Genomic DNA, 23600 nt, shown 5'->3' on the forward strand with positions numbered 1-23600 from the left:
TGGACTTACCTACACCCGCCGCGCCACGCCGCAGTTCACCCTTAAGGGCACCAAGGTTTGGGGTGAGCAGCGGGTCAGAACCTCCTAGGCTAGAGAGCAGACCCTTTGGCGACCCCAAGATCCCACAGTATCTGGCTGGAGAGGACATTGAAAATTACCTGCTCTGCTTCGAGCGTATTGCCAGAACGTGGGGTTGGCCAGAGGGGGAGTGGGCTTGTCGCCTGGTGCCTCTGCTCACGGGGAAGGCGCTTGAGGCATACACGGCAATGGACGAGGACAGGGCTCACTGGTACCTGGACTTGAAGGCAGCGCTCCTGACCAAGTTTGACGTCTCCCCGGAGACGTATCGCCAGCAGTTCCCGTCCCTGGCAGTTCCACCGGGAGAGAACCCAACAGAGTCTTACCACCGCTTAAAGGGTCTCTACCGTCGATGGATTCGGCCAGAGCAGCATACAAAGGAGCAGATCGGTGAGCAGGTCATTCTGGAGCAGCTGCTGCGAGTCTTTCCGGCAGACATCCGCACCTGGGTGAAGGAGCACGAGCCGACGGATGGGCTAGCTGCAGGCAAGCTAGCACTGCAGTACCTCAATGCCCGGAGGGGAGGCCTGACTGCCTACCAGGGTGGTCCCAGTCGTCACGTTCCGTCAAAGCCCAGACCAGCAACCAGAGCCAGCCAGCATCCGCCTGGAGAACACCGGCCCGCACCTCGCCAGCGCAGCCCCGGTAAGGAGCTTATCTGTTTTTACTGCCAGCAAGCAGGGCACAAGGCTTCTTTGTGCCCCATCAGAAAAGCGAAACTTAACGGGGCATGTTACACTCCCCGGGCTGAGGTTGCAAGTGCTGGGGGAGGGCAACAGCGTTTTAAAGACATTACCATTAACGGTGAATCTGTGACGGCGCTGGTCGACTTGGGGAGCTTCCTGACACTGGTCCGAAGGGAGTTGGTGCCAACGGGCGTTGTGGATTATAGCAGACAGGAAGACATTTTGTGTGTGCACGGGGACAGCCATTCCTACCCCACAGCTGAGGTGACGGTGGTGGTGGACGAGCAGCCTTACCTGCTAACTGTGGGGGTGGTGGAAAAGTTACCCGTTGCTGCTATCTTGGGTTGGGACTTACCTGTGCTACTGGACGTGTTGCTGGAGGCCGGTCCCAAAGACAGTGACCTGGGGAAGGGTTTGTCCGGTCATGTGATCACCTGCGTCCAGGCAAGAGCGGGGGTGACGCCCGACCCGGGGCAGGCAAAGGGGCCTGATCCAGAACTCTTTGCAACCCTGGACAGCAGTATGTTTGAGGGGGGCACAAAGGGGCCCAGGAAGTCTCGCCGCCAGCGGCGGTTTGAAAAGGGGCTGAAATCCCCGGAGCCGGACTGTGCAAAAGGCATGTGGGAAGTGCCAGGGGACATTGGGGCATTGCAAAGGGAGGACGGGACTCTGAAGCCCTTGTTCGCCAAGGTGGTTGGGGGGCTGGATATGGCAAAGGGGGAGAAAGAATGTTTTGTTGTTGACAGTGATGTTTTGTATGCAGTGGCAGACGGTGTCAAACGCCTTGTGGTTCCTGTGTCATGTCGACCGATGATAATGCACCTGGCACACACCTTGCCTTGGGCAGGTCATCTTGGTCGCAACAAAACCTATTTGCGCATATCCTCCAGATTCTATTGGCCTTCCATGTATGTTGATGTGCAGACCTTCTGCAAAACCTGTCCCACCTGTCAGAGAACTTGCTATGTCCGCCAGTCCGACCGCGCCTACCTCCAACCCCTGCCTGTGATCTCCACTCCATTTAGGCGTATAGCCATGGACATTGTCAGCCCATTGGTGAAGAGCAGTGGAGGGCACCAGTACATCCTGGTGCTCTGTGATTATGCCACACGGTTTCCGGAGGCTTTTCCCTTGCGCACCGTCACTGCTCCTGCTGTGCTGCGTTGTCTTGTCCAGCTGTTTTCCAGGGTTGGTGTTCCGGACGAGATCATTACCGACCAGGGGACCAACTTCACCTCTAGACTCCTGCAGCTCTTCCACCGACAGTTGGGGATTTCCGCGATCAAGACCACCCAATACCACCCTCAGACGGACGGTCTGGTCGAGCGCTTCAACCAAACCCTGAAGAAGATGCTGCAGAAGTTTGTGGCTGACACTGGGAGAGACTGGGACCAGTGGTTGCCCTTCTTGCTGTTCGCCTACCGGGAGGTTCCCCAAGCGTCCACGGGGTTCTCCCCGTTTGAGCTTCTGTACGGCTGGGAGGTACAGGGGCCGTTGGATCTGCTGCTGAAGGTCTGGGAGGCTCCCGCAACTGGCGCCAGTGATCGTGGTGTGGTCCAGTTCGTGTTGGAGATGAGGGACCGGTTGGCAAAGTACCGGGACGAGGCCGAGGTCAACCTTCGCGAAGCCCAGCAGACCCAGAAGGCATGGTATGACCGACAGGCCAGGCGCAGAGAGTTCCAGCCCGGCCAGAAGGTCCTACTCCTCCTGCCATCCTCCAACAGCAAGATGCTTGCTAAATGGCAGGGCCCGTACACCATCCTCAGGAAGATGGGCCCGGTGACCTACGAGATCCACCAACCAGACAAGAAAAAGGCAAAACAGATCTACCACGTCAACCTGCTGAAGGAGTGGAAGGAGGCTCCAGTTCGGGTTCCTGTGGCGTCCCTGCTGGTGACGGCGGTGGACAGTGAAGGGGAAGAGGAGTCTACCCTCACCGACCTCACCCAGTCTGCAGAACCTGCTCTCGGCCATCTCTCTGCTGTCCAGTCCAGCCAGCTGTGCCAGGTGTTCCAGCGGGTCTCCAAGCTCTTCGCGGCCAACCCGGGGAAGACTGACCTTGTCGAGCACGTGGTCCGCCTGAAAGACAAGGGGCCAGTTCGCCAGAGGGCCTACCGGGTGCCCAACACCTGGTGGCCAAGCTTCATAAGGAGGTGGAGGAGATGCAGCGCTTGGGGGTGATTGAGCCGTCGCAGTCGGAGTGGTGTAGCCCGGTGGTCATTGTGGTGAAGAAGGACGGTTCACTCCGTATCTGCATTGACTTCAGGAAGCTCAACGCAATGTCAGAGTTCGACGCCTACCCAATGCCCCGGATCGATGACCTGCTGGAGAGGATTGGCCGGGCTAGCTTCATCACCACCCTGGACCTCTGTAAGGGCTACTGGCAGGTACCCCTGGAAGCGTCCAGTCGTCCCTGCACGGCGTTCCAGACACCTGCCGGCCTCTTCCAGTTTACGGTGATGCCCTTCGGCCTACACGGGGCACCGGCCACTTTCCAGAGGCTGATGGACCGTGTTCTGCGGGGGTGTGAGGACTGCAGTGCTGCCTACCTCGATGACGTGGTTATCTTCAGTGCCACCTGGGAGCAGCACCTGCGTCATCTGGAGCGAGTCCTGGGCCAGATCCAGCAGGCAGGCCTGACGCTGAATCCAGCCAAGTGTCAGTGGGCCAGGGAGGAGGCAAAATACCTGGGGTACCGGCTTGGACGAGGGGAGGTCCGACCGCAGGTGGACAAGGTTGAGGCCATTCATAGCTGCCCACGCCCTCGCACAAAGAAGGAGGTGAGGTCCTTCTTGGGCTTGGCTGGCTGGTACAGGAGGTTCGTCCCACAGTTCGCCACCATTGCAGCTCCGCTGACAGCTCTGACGGCGAAGGACCAGAGAAACCCGGTCATCTGGAACGAGGACTGCGAGGCGGCATTCCACGCTCTCAAGGCCTGTTTGTGCTCTTCGCCAGTCCTGAGGAGCCCCGACTTCAGCCAGCGGGTCCTGGTCCAGACCGATGCCTCAGCTGTGGGACTCGGGGCAGTCCTGGCCCAAGGTGAGCCTGGTGACGAGCGACCGGTGCTGTACCTGAGCCGCAAACTGCTGCCACGGGAGACCAGGTACTCCACTGTGGAGAAGGAGGGCCTGGCCATCAAATGGGCCCTGGAGAGCTTGAGGTACTACCTGCTGGGGAGGGAGTTCGACTTGGAGACTGATCATCGGGCTCTGACATGGATTAACTCCATGAAAGACCACAACAGTCGTCTCACCCGCTGGTATCTCTCTCTCCAGCCGTACCAGTTCCAGATCCGACATCGAGCTGGCAAGAACAATGTTGTAGCTGATTATCTCTCCAGGTTGCCGCACATCGTCAACCTCGGGGAGGAGAGGGATAATGTGACGGAGCGCCTTTGAACGCCCGTCACTCCCTGACCGGCGCGCTCTCTCTCTCAGAGAGTGCCGGTGCTGGGAGCGCACGCTGCGCTCTCATTGTTCCGGCGGAGCCAAGCTCTGTCCAAACTGTCTTATCACAGACCGCATCTCGCGGTCCAGAAGTGACACAAACTTTCGCCCATTTCCCTGAACTCGGCGCCTACGCAACACACATACATACACACACACACACACACGCTCACCTGCTGTTGCTGCAGAGGTTGTCTCGGGTTCACGGGCCGAACCGAGGCAGTTCCGGAGCACGATATAAATAGCGCTGGTTGGCGCGCTTCAATGGGTCAGCTGACCACGGACTATACTAATAATATGATTTATGATGAATGTATGGGGAATTGAGGTGTTCTGTGTGAACAATGGCACAGCTATATGGAGGGTTGTTAGTGCCACATACTGAAGTGAAATTTAATGGGGTTTTTGGGTTTGGGTATTCTGTTTCCCTGTTTATGTGTTGAAACCCCTGTGCTGTGATAATTGGTTTGCCCGGGGGAGGGGCCAAGGGGGTATTTAAAGGAAGTTCAGCTCACTTGAGAGGAGCATTCAGCTGAGAGGCATGTGGGTCCTAATCGCTGCTGTGAATCCTGTAAATATTTTTGCTCGGCATCCTATTGTAAATATTACTGACACTTTGCATTGCCACCTGTGGGTGTTTATCTTCGGTTTTGGGTGTAAATAAAAAATCACCATACTAAAGTTTGCCGACTGGGCCATCATCTGTGCATCACAAAGTGCGAACCCCGACATGGACAGGATCTGCTTTCTGGAGTGGCGTAAATAATTTGGTGGCATCCCATTGTGACATCTGATTGTTTAGTAAATAGTTGTATAAAAAACTTCTGAGACATTGCCTGCATTTTAATGTAAATAGTTGTATATAACTTTGTAGTTAGGGTCCGGCAGCTAAGCTGCCAGGACACTATTTTATTCCTAGGAATTCTTTCTTTCTTCTTTCTTCTTTCTTCTTTCTTCCGAGGAAGTCATACTTCCCAATACTGCTGAAACTTTAGTCCACTTAAACACATTACAAATTATGAATCTCCTCCCACAATTTTTGCTCAATTGTCACCAAACTTGCTAGAGAGCATCTTCAGACCGTCCTCCACAAAAATTAAGCCTACAGTGCATCAAAATGTTTGACTGTAAACAGTACTGTAAACATATACTATCAAATTCAAAACTAAATACATTTTCAATCTTCCTGAAAAAAATTGAGAATATTTTGGAGTCATGGTTGATGAAGTTTGGCAAATATCAGAATTTTATCTCAAAAGAACATTTTGAATTCTGCTCTCATGGGAACAACTGGAGTCAATGTAAGAGTGGCATTGTTAAACATCAGATTTTCTCTTATGAAGCAAAACACTTAGAGTTAAAAACAAATCGCCAACATTTCCATGCTGTCAAGATGCAATTTATGTATTATCAGATTTTTGTTCAGGTAACAGAATTTCTGACATTTTAACCATTTTTGAAAGTCTCATGCCAGATTACCTCAGCTGTAAACCCAAGCCAATAGTCCTGATGGTGGTGCTACAGCAAGCATCTTAAGTTCAAAACATTGAAAATTCATAATAAATCAACCTGCTAGAACTTCACACTTTCATTAAACTGTAGCCCCAATACTAAAGATGTACATTTAAACCTATTAAAATTTATGAAGTCCATCACTCCTCCCACAATTTTTGCCTAAAGTTCATGAAAATGTTTGACTGTGAACACTACTGTAAACATATACCTGCAAATTGATAAATAAATCTTCAATGTTCATGAAAAAATTGAACATTTTTTAGAGTCATGGTAGAAGATGTTTGACAAATATCAGAATTTTACCTAAAAAACTGAATTTTTGAGAACATTTTGAATTCTGCTCTCATGTGAATAATTGCAGTCAATGCAAGCAGCATTTTTTAACATCAGTTATTCACTTATGGAGCAAATCAATCATTTTTAAAAACAAATTACCAACATCTCCATGCTGCAATATGTGTATTTTCAGATTTTTGTCTTGATAACTGAATTTTTTACAGTGGTTTCAAATCTGCCTGCACAACAGTGAATGGCTTGTGAAGCCACTGTTACATTGCCACTTGCCAATTAGCTCAGAGCAATAGATGACAGTCTTTGGTTCCAGAAGTTGTGAGTTCAAGCCTCAAGTGGTCCAAAATGAACATTGTTGTCAACTGTCTTGTCTTCCTATTCTCCTGTTTGTTGCTCAGAATTGCCTAAATTTGCCAAAAATAGCCCAGACCCGACCCATCGCTGCGCAGCAGCTATAATTTGCAATTTATGTTTGCATCCTAGTTTATGAAAAGGGTTATAGACCTACTAGAATTACAAAACATAGTGCTACACTAATTGATAACATATTTACCAATGTAATTGACAGAAAAATAGTAAGTGGGCTACTTATAAATGATATAAGCGATCATCTGCCAGTTTTTACAACTCTCCAAAGCAGTACTAGGACTAAGAGAGATTGTAAAACTACTATATTAACTAGACACAAAACAGAAGCTGCAATTCATTCTCTCAGAAATGATCTAACACATCAAAACTGGAACAAAGTTTATGTGGAAGATGTTGATGAAGCATATGAGTCATTCTTGTCCACAATAACTGTTCTCTATGAAAAAAATTGTCCTCTAATAAAGAAAGTAGCAAAGCAAACATTTGTTGAGAAACCATGGTTAACTAAGGGAATACAGAAGAAAAATCAGTTATATAAAGATTTTTTAAAGAAAAGAACAACTGAAGCAGAGAATATCTATAAGACTTATAAAAACAAACTGACAAGAATTATGAGGAGCAGCAAAAGCGATTACTACAGTAAATTATTGGAGGATAACAAGAGTGATATTAAACAAACATGGAAGGTACTGAATGAGATAATCAAACAAAAAACTGCAAAACCAGAATACCCAAATTATTTCTTGGTAAAGAACAATTCACTGACATGAATTTAGTTGCAAATGGATTTAATGATTTTTTTGTTGGTGTTGGTAAATGGTCTGCATTTTTATAGCGCTTTTCCAGTCTAACGACAGCTCAAAGCGCTGTACAACACATGCCACATTCACCCATTCACACACACATTCATACACTGATGATGGAGGCTGCCATGCAAGGCGCCAACTGCTCATCAGGAGCAATTTGGGGTTCAGTATCTTGCTCAAGGACACTTTGACATGCAACTAGGGGGAGCTGGGATTCGAACTGGTGACCTACTCATCACTAGACGACCCGCTCTACCCACTGAGCCACAGCCGCCCCAACTTTTACAAGAAAACATTTATTAAAGGGTTTTGTACAAAAATATATGTTTTGCACACGTACAAAAATCCTAAAACACACAACTTTTACTGTTTTGATTCACTCATTAACTAAAATTAGATTCCCATCCAGATCATGAACTCTGTACAGCTGTAAATTATAATGAAACATCGTATTTTGGACTTTAAATTATCTGTGTCGGCTGGTATGTTCAGCATTCGCTTTCCTGTCCAGAGAACTAAATCTCAGTAAGCTAAGAGTCACAACTACAGACTGATGATCAAGCGGACAAGTCAGCTGTACATCAACAGCTGCTGTGTATCTGTGTGTGTCAGGACCAAACGTCCAACTCTCTGCTCACACACACAATAAATACATTTGGGATGCCGTTTCACAGATTGTTTGTATTGTAATCACAGAAAAATAGAAAAGTGGATCCTCTCTGCATGCAACTGTGACTTGACTACTTTCACCGTCTCTACGTGGCCCCCCCGTCCTCCTCCGCCTCCTCCGGCTCGGCCCCCCACACCTGGACACGGCCCTCCATGGCTGTGGCGAGGCAGGTCTCTGTGGGGTGGAAGGACAGCGACTGGACGACGGCTTTACCGACAGGCAGTTTCAAGGTTAGAGATCCTTCCACCAGGTCCCAGCAGTAGACGTGTCCGTCCTCAGAGCAGCTCAGGACGTGAGTGTCTTTACTGGACAGGCAGCAGTCCAGCTTATAGCCCTTCATCTTGTGTCCTTTATACTCTCCCAGCATCTCTCCTGTGCTTTTGTCCAGCAGCCTGACTGTTGAATCCAGACTGGAGCTCAGAGTGCACTGACCGTCCTGACTGAAACACACACACGTGATGGGACTGCTGATGAAGTCAACATGCAGCTGTCCCATTCTCAGGTCGTAGCGCCGCACTCTGCCGTCCACCGACCCGGTGAGCAGCTCGTGCTGTACGACCTTCAGGCTGCTGATACCGTCCGACGCCTCGTCTAGAACCTGGATGGGTTCAAATCTTCTGGACCTGGTGTCCCAGCACCGAACGGTCCCATCTATGGAGCCAGACAGGATGACAGTTGCCTCCTCGTTGAACTGGACACAGTTGACTTTCCCGGCGTGACCTCTGAGTTTGCGTGTGACCTGTCCTGTAGCGACGTCCCACAGGATCACCGTCTTATCAGAGCTGCAGGAGCACAGCTGGCTGTTGTCATAGGAACTGTCAGCATCCAGGACCTCGTATCCATGGCCGCTGTACGTCTTCAGCGGGTCCCTCGGCTCACGCTCCACAGCTTCAGAGATTTGTCGCTGCCACAAGACAGCAGGTAGTTCCCATCGGCGTTGAAGCGAACAGCCCTGACAGCTGCTTGCTGACAGTCGATGGTCCTGAGCAGATGTTGAGGGAGCTGTGGAGCCTGAGGTCTGGGCTGAGGGAACGACATGACCGAACTTAGTTTTACCAGAGCTCAGTTGCTTGAGAGTACCATGATGATAATCCTGGGGCTATTAGCATTATAATAATAAGAATATGTTTATGGTTTATCCCCAGTAACCATCAACAACTTCTTCCATTCATTTTAACAAACATGATCCTGGTCTGGCTAATGAAATTGTAAGGAATGATAGTAGGGATGATCTTGGAAGTGGTGACTTAACTGTAAATTAATCGATGTTTATAAGGGGAACAAATGAAAATGAAATTATTGAAATTGTAAAGTCATTTAAGAGTAAGAGGTCCACAGATTCAAATGATATCGATATGTTTATTATTAAAAATATTATTGAGTGTGTGGTGAAACCTGACACATATTTGCAATCAATCTTTAAAAAAGGGAATATTTCCTAAAAAAATGAAAATAGCAAAGGTCATACCAATATATAAGACTGGAAATAGACATGAACTGTCAAATTACAGACCTGTCTCTTTACTGCCACAATTTTCAAAAATACTAGCAATAGGGGATTTAGGGCTAACAGGACAACTTCACTTGCATTAATGGAATTTGTCGAAGAAATAACATCTGCAATTGAGAACAAAGAATATGTAATAGGAATATTCCTAGATCTAAAAAAGGCATTTGATACTGTCGACCATGATCTCTTGTTAAAGAAAATGCATAGATATGGAGTCAGAGGGGTGGCACTATCTTGGTTTGGCAGTTATCTGGAGAATAGGCATCAGTACGTACAAATGAATAATAACTTCAAATCTCAACTTCAGAAGGTCAGTTGTGGGGTTCCCCAGGGTTCAGTACTGGGACCAGTGTTGTTTATTTTATATATAAACAGCATATGTAAGGTCTCTAAGTTATTGAAAAACGATTGTGTTTGCAGACGATACAAATCTTCTCTGTTGTGGCAATAACTTGGAACAACTCATGGCTACAGTTGAGATGGAGTTAAAAAGAACTAAAGCGATGGTTCGATTACAACAAGATAACATTGAACCTAAATAAAACAAAATGTATAATTTTTGGAAATCGACTAATAAATTCAAATAAGAAACTCATGATAAACAATGTTGTCATTGAAAGAGTGTCTGAAATCAAATTTCTTGGAATAATAATTGATAATAAATTGTGCTGGAAGCCACATATAAACTATATCAAAACTAAAATATCAAAGTCAATTGCAGTATTACACAAAGTTAAAGATTTTCTAAACCAAGTATCACTATACACCTTGTACTGCTCCTTCATACTTCCATATATAAGCTACTGTGTGGAGGTGTGGGGTAACACGTACAAAACAAATACTAAACCAATCTTTATCCTTCAAAAAAGAGCCATAAGAATTGTAAATAAAACCACTTACAGAGAAACAACGAATCCATTGTTTAGCAAGTTAAAAGCTCACAAATTTAACGATTTGGTCGATTTCAAAACAGTTCAAATTATGTATAAAGCCAAAAACAAATTATTACCCAGTAGTATTCAAGAGTTGTTTCAATTTAAAGAAAATCATTACAGCCTGAGGGGAAACGATATATTCAAGAAACAATTAGTAAGAACAAACACAAAATATCACAGTATTACAGTCAAAGGAGTTACATTATGGAATAATTGTAACAAGGAACTGAAAACATGTATATCTTTAAATAAGTTCAAACGAATGTTCAAAGATAATATACTGAATGGATACCGGATGGAATAGAAGGCATAGGTTGTTTTGTTACTTAAGTACATTTTATTTATTATTTATGTGATCTGAATTTTTTATTTCACAAGAATGATTATAAAGTTAAAAAATGAAAAATAGATTTTAGAAAAAGGAGTAGGACTTGATAAGTTTACACTTCCTTCCTGCTCCTTTTCGGACATGAAATATTTGTTTGCTTTTTTTTTCTGGTGGGGTTTAATGATTTGTTGTATGCATGATGTTTTCAAAGCTTGTTTGTTTTGATATTATTAATATTATTTTATTAATTTTTTTATTTTATTTTATTTATTTTATTTTATTACTTGTCTTTAACATCCCCGAATAAACAAATAAACAAAATGAAAAGGGTTCGTTAAACAGGTTTTTACATTAAAAAATCTAACTTTTTCCTACTCGGATTTTATGATTTTAGTGTGATTTTAGGTCTAGTGTGTTAATAAGGTATGTCAAAATAAAAAATAACTGTAGATTCACACGTGTGAGGTTGTGCTGAAAAAAGGGTTAGGGTTAGTTCAAACAAGGCAAGAAAAACAGTTTTTAAGGTGGAATATAAAGGTAAACTCAAAAGTAGTCAAAAGATCTCCCATCTCTCCTTCTGCTTGCCAATGCCACCACTGCCCTATATTGCTGCATGTTATCTGAGCCACACCATGACCCCAGCATCCACCTGTAGGCTCTGACTGGGGGGTTCAAGATGTTTTTTTGCAGGGAGCGATGAGGTTGGACCAAAGACAACAAATTCTAACTATGTTTTACCACTCTAATAAACATTTCAAACGTGAGTTGTCTGACTGAACTATATTCCTGTATTAATCTGGACTGTGTGAGTGAGATGTGTTGATTTGCATCATGTACCTCACTTTGCCATGTACATCACATGTACCTCACTCTACCTTATAATTTGGTGTAAGTCAGATAGCATATGGTGAGAAGTACTAACAGGATGGTCCACTTTTGATGCGAAACTGTAACCAAAAATCCTCAACTAATTTGGTTTTGGAAATCGGCTTCTTTCTTAGCACCATTTGTTTTACAGTGCAAAGAGCTCAGTGTTTGTCGTGATGCTGATACAGTATCTATGACTGGTTACTAGCTCACTTGCATCCACTCATCTGGCATGATTCTACTCCAGTCTTGGACATTAAGCATTTGATGCAGTAGCAAAAATAGGGGGAAACGGTGTCTTCCAATGAATTCATAAAGCTTGAGCTGTTCCAAAACTTACTGTAGCTCAGGTCAAACACAAAACTTAACAAAATGCATTTTATTTGCAGTCTAATTTTCCTCCTTCCTCCTCCTACAGCCATAGAGACTGAAAGCACAAGTTCAGGAGAGGACCTGCTGATTCCCAGCCCCGCCTCACCTCCTCCTCCACCTCGCACCTACAAGCCCTGCTTTGTATGTCAGGACAAATCCTCAGGATACCACTATGGAGTCAGCGCCTGCGAGGGTTGCAAGGTAGGGAGCTAAACATATGCTTGAGGTAAACTTTCACTGACATGACCTACACACACAGACGAACACACACGCACAAACAACACTCTCTACACTACATACTTCATTGTTGATAACTGGGATATGTATGTGAATGGATGCTGGCTACAGCCAGAAAGCCCGACTTAAAAATAGCCATGAGAAACTGCTATTTGCATAACGTGTGAGCAAAGCTGTCATGACCTTTGCACCTCCCCAAGAATCTGTAAGCCTCTTTGCTCAATCTAATCCTACGCTAACACAGCCCCACACACACACACACACGCACGCACACGCACACACACACACACACAAAGAAAGTGTGCATGTAATTAGTATTACTCTGATATCTGTTTTTGGGTTTTGTTGTGTATTTGGTCAAGCTTGCGTCCTATTGTACTCATCAGCTATCAGCTGCCCATCAGCAGCAGATGATGGTGATGAAAGTCAGATTTGGTTCTAATACTACACCTGCTAATGTTGACAATGCTGTGTTGTATTTTGCTGTCCTGCTTCACTGTCTCTATATCTTTCAGGGTTTCTTTCGGAGGAGCATCCAGAAGAACATGGTGTACATGTGTCACAGAGACAAAGTCTGTATTATTAACAAGGTGACAAGGAACCGGTGTCAGTCCTGCCGACTGCAGAAATGCCTCGATGTCGGCATGTCGAAGGAGTGTAAGTACAGTTTATTAGGTTGTGCTCCATTCTGTGTGTGTAAAGTTAATTGTGGACAAGGAATGAGCTTCCAAAGGTGTTTTAATGCAAAGGGTTAATGTTTTCACTTAACTTGACGTGCCAGATGGATTGTTACACTGAAACATCTAGGAAGGAGCCATAATTAACCGTTGGGAAAGAGCAGGCACTTTCAAAAATAACAGGCGACTGGACATCTGTCTATCACTTCTATTAGGAATTCAATTTAACAAGTCAGATCATCAGCAGACTGAGAGTGCTACCACCAGTAGAGCCAGTTAATAAATCAAACTCTTAAAAGAGTTAGTCAACAGAAAAGCAGAAACATCTTTTCCATCAAGAGACGCCTTCAGTGTCATTCTTTGCTCTTTTTCGATAAAGAAACACTCTCTGATGCTATAGCAGCTATGCAAATCTCTTGAGGAGCAAGAGAACTTGAAGTGGCCTCTTTTGCTTGCCATCACACCTAAAGCATGCTATAGCTGGAAGGAGTTACTCAGGTAGGTCAAACTACCATGTATTTGGCTTCAAGTGCAGAGCTTGCAGCAGGAGAAGGAACACAAATAGAGCAAAGTGATCCTCTCAGGAAGCAGAGTGATGTTTTAACCATGATATTTCAAGGTTAAATGCACCACAAAATCAGTAGCTCAACTTATAAACAGCCTCTTGCATCACTGTACTGTCTGCTTTTTAAGAGATTTCCAGTTATGCTTCCATAGACTTTCTGGATAACAAAAATAAATAATCCACAATAGGCAATAAAGTCATCCCTGGTGTGTGTCAAACTCTTAAGAATACTACAGTCTATATTTCCCAATGGTGCAACCTATTTTGACCCTCACTATATGGTGAGTTTGTCATTCACGCTTTCTGTTGTACATGTTCAGACAACAAACACAAGCACGGGTCACCCTGATCGCATCATGAAGGGCTGGTCAAAGCTTCACTCTGGCTAAGCACAGCCCATGACCATGTGTTCATGTTGCAAATTCAGATAAACTTATTTTATTTATTAATATCTATGGCACTGGCTCTTTTTGCTGCCTCAAGATAGCACTCCTCAGGCCACTCAGGCGTGGTCAGGTGCACTGATGGCGAAAATACATTTTCTATATACACAAAGCAGGCATGAAAATGACAACTGTGTCGGCACGAAACTCTCAATGGCACATGCTATGTGTTGCCTTGTAGACCGCCTGTAAAAAATAACTAGGCAGTGTTGTTGGCCTGGCTGATTACTGCGGCCAATATTCAGTATTTTTCTTATTATCAGTATCAGTTTTTATTTTTGTGTCTAATTGCCAATAAATGAATTCATTCACAATTGCAGTACTTTGGCAATGATACAGCATCCTCTCTCTGTCTGTAGTCGTCACTCTCTGGTCTAACTCAGTGTCCCGCCCACAAAACTGTCTGTTACGTTACACATCACCAGTAATATTGGGGCGACCATGGTTCAGATGGTAGAGCGGGTCAGCCTATGTTCAGCGGGTCGGTGGTTCGATCCCCGCCCGGCCAATTGGGTCACGGTCGTTGTGTCCTTGGGCAAGACACTTCACCCAGCTTGCCTCGTGTGAATGTGTCTGACTGCTGTATGAGGTTTGAGGTGGTGGTCGGAGGGGCTGTAGGCGCTGAATGGCAGCCACGCCTCCGTCAGTCTGCCCCAGGGCAGCTGTGGCTACTATCATAGTTTACCACCACCAGTATGACTGTGTGTGAATGAATGGAACCTGGAACCCTGTCAGGCACTTTGGGTGTCTTGAAAAGCGCCATACAAATCCAATCCATCATTAATAGCCTATCAACGCTGAATTTGCAAAGTAACTTATAACTAAAAAGTTATGAAATAAATGTAGTGGAGTGTAAGTATTATGTACCAGAAGATGTGAAACCTCAACTACAGTATGACAGAATTGTATGTAACTATAGTACTTGACTAAATTTTAGCTAGTTACATTCTATTACCTGTAATCCTTAATTTTAACAAGATTTTCATTTTTATTGTAAATGTAACAGTTACAAAAATCAGGTATTGGTCTCCTTCATTACTAATAATCAGCATCAGCCAAAAAACATATTGGTCAATCCCTAATTTGAATCTTCATTGTAAAAAGGCTAGAAAGGACAGAACTTGGATGTAAAAGAAAATTCAATCAAGTGAGAGGCATAAATACACAGAAAAGATCTCAAAATATTCATGTTATTTCTTTCATCACTCTCACATATCTTTGACAAGCAGTCTCCTTTTCCTTGATTGAAGATGTTCAATGCTCTCTCACCTCTTCTTCCACCATCAGTGGTCCGAAATGACAGAATGAAGAAGAAGAAGGAAGAGAAGAGGCAGGGGGAGGCAGAGGTCTACGTCCTGTCAGCAGAAACAGAGCAGATGATTGAACGAGTTCGCCGGGCCCATCAAGACACATTTCCTTCCCTCTGTCAGCTTGGAAAATACACCACGGTACCCACACCACATACAAACAATTTTAAAGTAAAAGATACAGATCAGAATACTCTAAATAATTCACAACTATAACTAACCACATTGAATGTGAAGGTATAGTTAATGGAATAAAGGCGTTTTCTTCAGTTTAACAGAATAAAAGTTTCTCTACCTGCAGAGCAACAGCTCCGAGCAGCGTGTCGCTCTGGATGTCAGTCTTTGGGACAAGTTCAGTGAACTGTCCACCAAATGCATCATTAAGACGGTGGAGTTTGCCAAGCAGTTGCCTGGCTTCACAACGTTAACCATTGCTGATCAGATCACCCTGCTCAAAGCGGCCTGCCTTGATATACTGGTTAGTTTATCACATTTGTCACACTGCACCAAACAGTTCCTCAACAAAGACAAAAGTACCATGGGAAAAAGCACAGCAGGAAAAATTTGCTCATGTCGTTTTCATTTTTTGTCCACTTCAACCTCTTTTTTTGTAGATTCTGAGGATCTGCACCCGGTACACCCCAGATCAGGACACCATGACATTCTCCGATGGTTTGACTCTAAACCGCACACAGATGCACAATGCCGGGTTTGGACCTCTCACAGACTTGGTGTTCTCCTTCGCCAACCAGCTGCTCCCACTGGAGATGGATGATGCAGAGACAGGATTGCTCAGTGCCATCTGCCTGCTCTGTGGAGGTACTGCACTTGATTTCCAAGGAATGTGAAATGAGATAATCATTGAAAGAAAATCAAAAACACATGTTTAAGACATATCGGCCATAAAGATGTTTGCCTTTTCTCTAATATAACCAGAACTAGATGGCCCTCGGCTTGCGGTGCTCTAAGAAAGAAAAACTCATTAATTTGAGAAACTCAACACCAACCTCTCTTTTCAGAAATCATAACCTTGTTACAAGAGATAATCCACAGACATTTTTGTGGGCAGTTTCATGTAGGAACTATTTCCTTTCTGTATCACTACATTGAAGGACATGGTACATCTTTATGGGCGAAAGGCTTGCTTACTAAGCTAGCTGATGTTCCAGCTCACCTGAGGAGGATGCCATTTATGTTTACATCTCGCACTGTCATAAGCACACGTCTCTCCTCCATGTGTAGATGCACACTTATTACTGCACTGTGATAAGTGTAGTCTATTAAAAAGAAAGTGGTTGCACATGATACTGCCAACAACAAAGTCTGTGGATTATCTTGAGTAACCAGGTCATGATGTCTGGAAAGGAAGTGTCCTGTCCCATGTAGTTAATCTTATAGTTGATGAATGTGAAATAAAACTTGTGGCATTGGTTGTTGTGTCGTGTGTGCAGACCGTCAGGATCTGGAGGAATCAGAGAAGGTGGATGTCCTTCAGGAGCCAGTTGTTGAAGCCTTGAAGGTTTGGCATATGAGTGTTTTTATATCACTATATTTTTAGTGACATTGCAGTTTTACTCAACGAGTCATCCTCCAGTTCCAAGGCAAAATAGGCAGTTATACAGAAAAAAACATTAAATAAAGTACAGTAGGTAACTTAAGACCTCAGTTGAAAAAATGCAGGATCACCAGGATATTTCTGCTGATATTTTATCATATTTTTTACTGTCAACATATTCAATGGGAGGATCCAAACCAAGAATTAATCGATCCATTCTCTTAGTACTTTCTGACTTCACTGCCCTGTCTGTGGCTCTGTAGCTTAGGCCCATGTATCCGTACTGAACGCAAGAAATAGAATACAAATATATGGAATGTCCATCTTTGAACAGAGGAGGTGGCCTATAACATAACTGATCACCCAATTACAATGCACTACTGAGTTCTCTCCCTAGACTGCTTAACAGCTATCTACACCTGAGCTCACCTAGCCCAGGCAACGTGCATGAAGGCCGGTTGTGTCAATGACCCAAAAGTGGCCCTTAGACTCTGAAACTCAGAGCTCACGCGTGTCCTTAACAACTCTGTAAGGACACTCCCATACAGCTTACAACTCCCCTCCTGTTAGTGAGAATAGAAGAAGCCTCTTGGATGAGAGGTGAAACATCTTGAAGAAACAGAAACACGTCAAGTTGCCTACAATACAGCACTTGCCCCTAAATTCTCCCAGAAACGTGTACAGTCCGGCTCCGTTCCATCACGGCTCTGCCACAGCAGTGGCGTGTATGTATTAACTTCCACTGGCTCTGCTGTGTTGCGAACAATTCAGCCGAATTCAGCACAGAGAAGACAGGAAGTCACACACAAAAACAACAACATAATATCCGGTTAATTTTCATAATGAACCATGTTGACGGCAAAAAAGAGAAAAATCCAAGCACTTCTAATGCTTCTTTTGGGAGCGCTTCCTGTTGTTGTGTTTATAACACATACCTATAACTGTGTTTGCCAGTGATTATGTATTTATCATGTTATATTATTCTGTGTTGCTGGATCACTGAAAATGTTTAGCAACAATACAAATATACGATTTCATTTTTTTTAAATAAACAGCTGGTTATTATTGTTTTTATCAAACTTTATTCAAACAAGTGGAAGTATTCAGTTAAGTTTTCTGTTAATTCACATTTGGTGTTCTACTGCCTACTTGTGGTAACAGGATGGTGCATGTGTGACTGAGTCAACATAAACTACAGGGTGTGTGATAATGATAATGTAGGGACATGTGTGCCTCACTGATGTGTCACAGACGGAGCTCTGTGGCGCAGAAAATCAAGCTTCGAAAAGCACACAATACTTGTTAGCAGATCAATTAATTGTCTTTTTTGGTTCTTTGGGGGATTTGTTGAAAATCATCTTTTGGATAAAGTATGTTCAAATATTCTTCCATGTGTCTTTTACTGCGCAGCAATAGGAACATAAAGAGTTAAAGGGATAGTTCGGGTTTTTTGATATGAATCTGTATGGCATCCCCGTCAGCAGTGTCGTGCATCAACACTGACTTACCCCCGACAGTGTCCTGTGCGCCGAGTTCTCACCCAGTTTTGGTGCTGACGAAAGTAGTCCGGCAAGTTGTCTGGGGTCATGAAAATAAAGACTTTTTCTTCTCAAAACAAATGTGTTCAAAAGAGTGATTCATTTCAATCACAAAACCTCATAATCGCTTGGTGCTATTTTCTCTCGATTCGATCACTGCGCGCTGCTGCCAGCCTGTTTCACTGTGTTTACTGCTCAGAAAGTTAACCACATGTCTGACTACGACATTGACGATCATGAAGACTTCGACTTTAGCACAGAGCCAAGGGGGTATCTTTATGAACCCGAATACACTGATGCCGAAATTCGCCAGATGGAGTTAGAACGGGCAGAGAGAGAGAGGAGGGACAGGGAAGTGGTACAAGTTGAAGCTGGAGCCACAGCTGGAGCCGTGAGAGACCGGTTGACAGACAAACGGTGGTGCACTTGTTTGAGCGGAGATTCAGCCAGATTTTTGTTGTTACAGCCTGGATAGTCACAAGTCCTCACCATTTTTATATATATTCTTATATAGCTTATATAAGCTTATAAACTTATCGCTAGCTAGCTCTCACGTTAGCTCTCTTGCGTCGCTGTGGTCGTTGGTCCGAGCACGTAAAACACTGCCAAACAACTGAAAAAAGTGTTGGATTCGTGCGCGGCTGTCAGCTGGCGGCACGAATCGAGAGAAAATAGCGCCAAGCGATTATGAGGTCTGACTTTTTCGTGGACAACGGTTTTGTGATGCAAATGAATCACTCTTTTGAACACATTTGTTTTGAGAAGAAAAAGGCTTTATTTTCATGACCCCAGACAACTTGCCAGACTACTTTCGTCAGCACCAAAACCGGGCAAGAACTCGGCGCACAGGACACTGTCGGGGGGGTAAGTCAGTGTTGATGCATGACACTGCTGACGGGGATGCCATACAGATTCATATCAAAAAACCCGAACTATCCCTTTAAATAAAGTTGAATTGTCATATAAAACACCTAAATCAAGCTTTATTAAAAAAAATGTGTATCCATCAACAAAGTAAAAAAGTTTACAAAGTGGAAATTAAAGCATGCTCAAATATCACTGGTTATTCTTCTCCATGCCTTCATGCGTATGCACAGATCTATGTGAGGAGGAGGAGGCCCGATAAACCCTGTTTGTTCCCCAAGATACTGATGAAGATTACTGACCTCAGGAGCATCAGTGTGAAGGGTGAGACACACACACATACACACACACACAGGCAGCTAATGATAATTTAATCATGTTTGGGCAAAGAGGGCTTCTGCTTACACACAAGCAATGTTGTTGGGGCGATTCCCAACACCCACATTAGCAGTGTATACAAGTAGTCAGGACATGTTTCTTGTTACTGCCACATTTCATAAGTCCCATAACCCTAAGACCACAAACGTGCTATCATGGAAAGTCCCCTCCCTCATGTAAATACTGAACATGACACAAACGAGCTAAGATGATTTAATTAATTAATTAATTATTATTATTATTATTATTATTATTAATATTATTAGTATTATTATTATTATTACTACCACTACATTGTTATTATCAATATTACCATGTTATTATTTTTTGAAGATATAAAATCTTTAAAACAGGTAGACTTTTGTTGAGTTGTGTATTGATATCAAGGTGTTGGTGTGTCTCATTTGGTCCCCTGTCACTATACACGATAACTTTTTAGAGCGAGGCAGAGAGTGAGGAAGGAAATCAGCACCATAAAACCTTAAAAACTATACCTTGTCCATTTTTGCCTGTATCATATCAGACAGACTTTTATCAGGAATGGCAGGTGTTTCATTATGTGTTCACTACCGGCGAAGAGAGATAGGGCAAGATTTGACCATAGAATAATTAATCTTACTGTAAACTTGTGAGCAGAGGCAATGGTGCCTGTGTGTCTGTGAATGTGTGATGTCAACCTCAACACTGATCCCGGCACCAAACAGAGACTCTGGTTCTCTCTTTGTTTCCTTCCCTCTTATCTGCAATGGTACAGTCAAGAAGTAAAGTATATTTCATCTTCAGCTTCAATCTCCAGTTGGCAGTCAGCATTACTGTACACAGGCACATGCACACAGAAGGGCCAAAGGGGTGCTTGAGCCCCTGCCCTTTTTGCCTCGTATTATAAAGTGCCCTTTTTGTGTGTGTGGTTTTTTTTTATGAATAAAAACGGTGGTATAAAAACACCACGGTTATCTACCGTACGCATTTCGTGCGTAATATGGTGTCCTGTGTGTGTGTGTGTGTGTGCGTGTGTGTGTGTTGAGCCGCTTCTGTCTGCTGCAGCTCCGCTCTGTCTCTCTCTATGAACGGTCGCTACTTTCAAATTAAAAGCCCCTTGCTAAGAACCCAGTTCTAAACTCCAATGGGGTACAATGTAAAGCTCTTATTTTGAAGACAAAGAGAGAGAGAAGCCGCTGCCTCATCAGAACTCCACCACGCACATAGATGAGACGTGACAGTGGAGCAACTTGAACCTTTATGAGTTATAAACCATTAACATAACTTCCTTGTGGGGGCGAACAAGTCACCTTCCATTTGTTCAATGTGCTTAAATATGAGTCATTTTAGAAAAGCGCCCATTTGTGCTTATTAAGCTAACTGCTTGTTCACAAGAGTTAAGAATAATATGACAGCTGTCTGTGTGGCTGTTTATCTCACCACAAATCTTAAACTTCTTCCAGATATTGAGTTTATTGTGACTTTGCTGTTGTAAACATTGTTGTTCCTACTAACAATCACAGTAGTCATTTCTTGGTTTCGTCACATTTTTAGATGTGTAGCCTGTATTTCTAGTTTGCACTTGCCCTCTAATAAATAGCCTAATAATAAACCAGTGTTTTATTGCTTTTTAAGAATTGCAGTTGAATTGCATGTCTTCTAAACCTCAGTATTATGATAATGTGAACAGACTCATGTTGACAATAATTTGTTGACACAAAATAAATGGCAATTGCATATCACACACAGCTATACAGGATACACAGCTAAGTAGTTAGCTTTCTGTAAGTACTTTGTTTAACCGTAAACAGTAACCTCTGAGCTCTCCTACCGTCAGTAAACAACTCCAGATCAGAGAAGAATCTGATGTGACTCTGGGTGTTTATACCTCTGCAAGGTCTAGCTATACACCTGATTCTGTCCTTTAGACCTATGCAGCTCTTTTTTTTCTTTTCTTTTTTTTTGGGAAGAATTGATATTGTAATCACTTTTTTTGTGGAAGTAACACAAATATGGTAAGAAGGAATATTTTGATACTATTGACATACTTGAAAACTATGATAAATTATGAAATATGGACTTAATTTCAGTGACAGTTACACCAGATGTCTCTGTCTTCTGTTAATGTTCAGGTGTAATGTGCAGTGTAATGGGAGCAGATCCACACAGTGACTTGTTTTGTCAGCCTTTACTTTCCCTCTTCATCTTTTACTCATAGGAGCAGAGAGAGTGATCACACTGAAGATGGAGATACCTGGCTCCATGCCTCCTCTCATCCAGGAAATGCTAGAGAACTCAGAGGGACTGGAGGGGCAAGGACCTGTTGGAGGGAGAGGAGAAGGAGGTGGAGGAGGAAAAGGTCAAGGAGGGGGCAGAGAAGAGAATGATACAGAGCTCAGGAGCTGCCATCTGAGTCCGTCGCCCAAATCAGTCCCCTCTCCCAGCTGTAGCCCTGCGCCATGCTCCCCCTCTTCTCCCTCCCTCTCTACCTAAAGTTTTACACTCAGCACCTCTGCACTGTCCCATGGTATACCCTGGTACTGCAAGGACACCAAAAACTGCACCCAATAACAGATGATCTGAGGACAAAAAAGAACATAAAATCTCTGGGTTACTGGTGACATGCTTTGTCCATCAATTCAATTCAACCGTATATATGTATATATAAATATATACATATATAAGACTATGCAAGAAGTTGTCAGACAGGGACAGACTGGGACAGACTGACAAAAGAAGCATATATGTTTAGCCATGTTGGCTAAAGCTGCCCCTTTTTACTGTTGTTGATGCAGTTGATGAATTGGGATTGTCTTCGATATAATAACTAATAAACTAAACTAAACTAAACTATATACCCCACACATACTGCACACACATACAAAGTCCCAGTCCTCTGCTTTTGCTCCCCTCATGCATCGGTGGAAAATAATAGTCTTGAGTGAATTGTTCTTCACTGCAATCAGAAATGTAAATATGAGTTGGATACCTTATATAGCCTGAAGCAAATCTATTTCTCCCTGTGTTACTTGGCATCATCCTCTGTAAGAAAAAAATGGTGGTTTATTTTCAAATGCAGCTTTCAGTGACGCAACTTCGACAAACTGTGAAAACATTTGTCAAAGTGACACAATTTATGCCGTTGGTGGACACATTCAACCAAATCTAACTGTGATATCAGCAGAACAAACATCCCTGGTGACAAACCGGCACTGTGGCACTAGAGTTGTTCAACTCTGCAGAATCATAGTTTAATGAAGGAAATACAGAAATCTCACATCAGCAATAACATGTCTCAAAATGTACAAGCTGTATTTTGTTTATATAGTTTGCACCATTGTCATAGTCTGTTTACACAGTGACACTGCCTCACTTCAACATACCCTGTCAGGTAAAAATAATTTTTCAGTGTTGTCATTTTTAATGTATGGTGAGGTAAAACTTGCCGGAAAGTATTGAAATACAGGGAGTTTTAATAAAGAAATGTGATTTCTCGTCTTCTTTCCTGAACTATGTGTGCTCTTAGGTAAAACAAGGTCAAATCGTTCTCTTTATTATGCACAAGTAAAAATGTAGGCACATTCTTGTCACACTGGAGATCCACATTCAAGCACTTATTAATAATCCACCCTGCACACATTTTAAGTCCGTAATGTCAATTAGCATTAACACTTAAATGAAGATCCCTGCTCACTGGGCTACAGCCTGAACTGAACAAAGCCATACTAAATATCTCATTGTTACCCATCACAGATAAGCAACCAGAGAACTTAAAGGAAAATTGTTCCGTAAGATTAAACTTGATAAATGCATGGCAGGTTTTAATCATCAGTGGAATCAAAGCTTCACTCTTAGCAGAGAGAGTACCAGGCTGACAAACCAATTCTCTGTCCTTTAAATCACATCTGTCAATGAATCCTGTTTTTGTGGGTTAAAATCTTTACATTTAGTAAGTAGTCCTGTTGTTCCTATTCAGAAATTGATATAGTTCATTTTGGCATTCCTATTTTTTGCTAATTTAGAGGTCCAAGCTATGTGACATGCTAATTTGTGAACTGCTAATAGAAGAGTTTGTAGCTTAGTGCTTCTGTAACCAACGGCAGTCAGTAAAAAGAAGATTAAAAATATGGTCTTTGTAGGATTTATATGTGCAATAATTGATTTTGGATTTGAATTAAGCTTTG

General features: G+C 43.4%; 2 protein-coding genes across 2 annotated transcripts in view; one reads left to right on the plus strand and one right to left on the minus strand.

Moving 5' to 3' along the window:
- Nucleotides 1–22914, plus strand: part of LOC115575587 (retinoic acid receptor alpha-B-like) — a 64512-nt gene extending 41598 nt beyond the window's left edge. Inside the window, exons 2-9 of the mRNA XM_030407782.1 lie at nucleotides 11920–12074; nucleotides 12626–12767; nucleotides 15083–15243; nucleotides 15404–15580; nucleotides 15717–15921; nucleotides 16554–16621; nucleotides 19293–19383; nucleotides 21635–22914. Coding sequence (XP_030263642.1) covers nucleotides 11920–12074; nucleotides 12626–12767; nucleotides 15083–15243; nucleotides 15404–15580; nucleotides 15717–15921; nucleotides 16554–16621; nucleotides 19293–19383; nucleotides 21635–21909 — 1274 coding nt within the window. The 3' untranslated portion in view covers nucleotides 21910–22914. The remainder of the gene's footprint in view (nucleotides 1–11919; nucleotides 12075–12625; nucleotides 12768–15082; nucleotides 15244–15403; nucleotides 15581–15716; nucleotides 15922–16553; nucleotides 16622–19292; nucleotides 19384–21634) is intronic.
- Nucleotides 7469–9043, minus strand: LOC115575591 (WD repeat domain-containing protein 83-like). The gene is given in 2 exon segments (XM_030407789.1): nucleotides 7469–8725; nucleotides 8728–9043. Coding segments are annotated over 2 exon segments (951 nt in total). The 5' UTR covers nucleotides 8900–9043; the 3' UTR covers nucleotides 7469–7946.
- Nucleotides 22915–23600: the final 686 nt, after the last annotated feature.

The sequence above is a fragment of the Sparus aurata genome, chromosome 23 (assembly GCF_900880675.1).
Source record: "Sparus aurata chromosome 23, fSpaAur1.1, whole genome shotgun sequence".
Classification (NCBI taxonomy): Eukaryota; Metazoa; Chordata; class Actinopteri; order Spariformes; family Sparidae; genus Sparus; species Sparus aurata.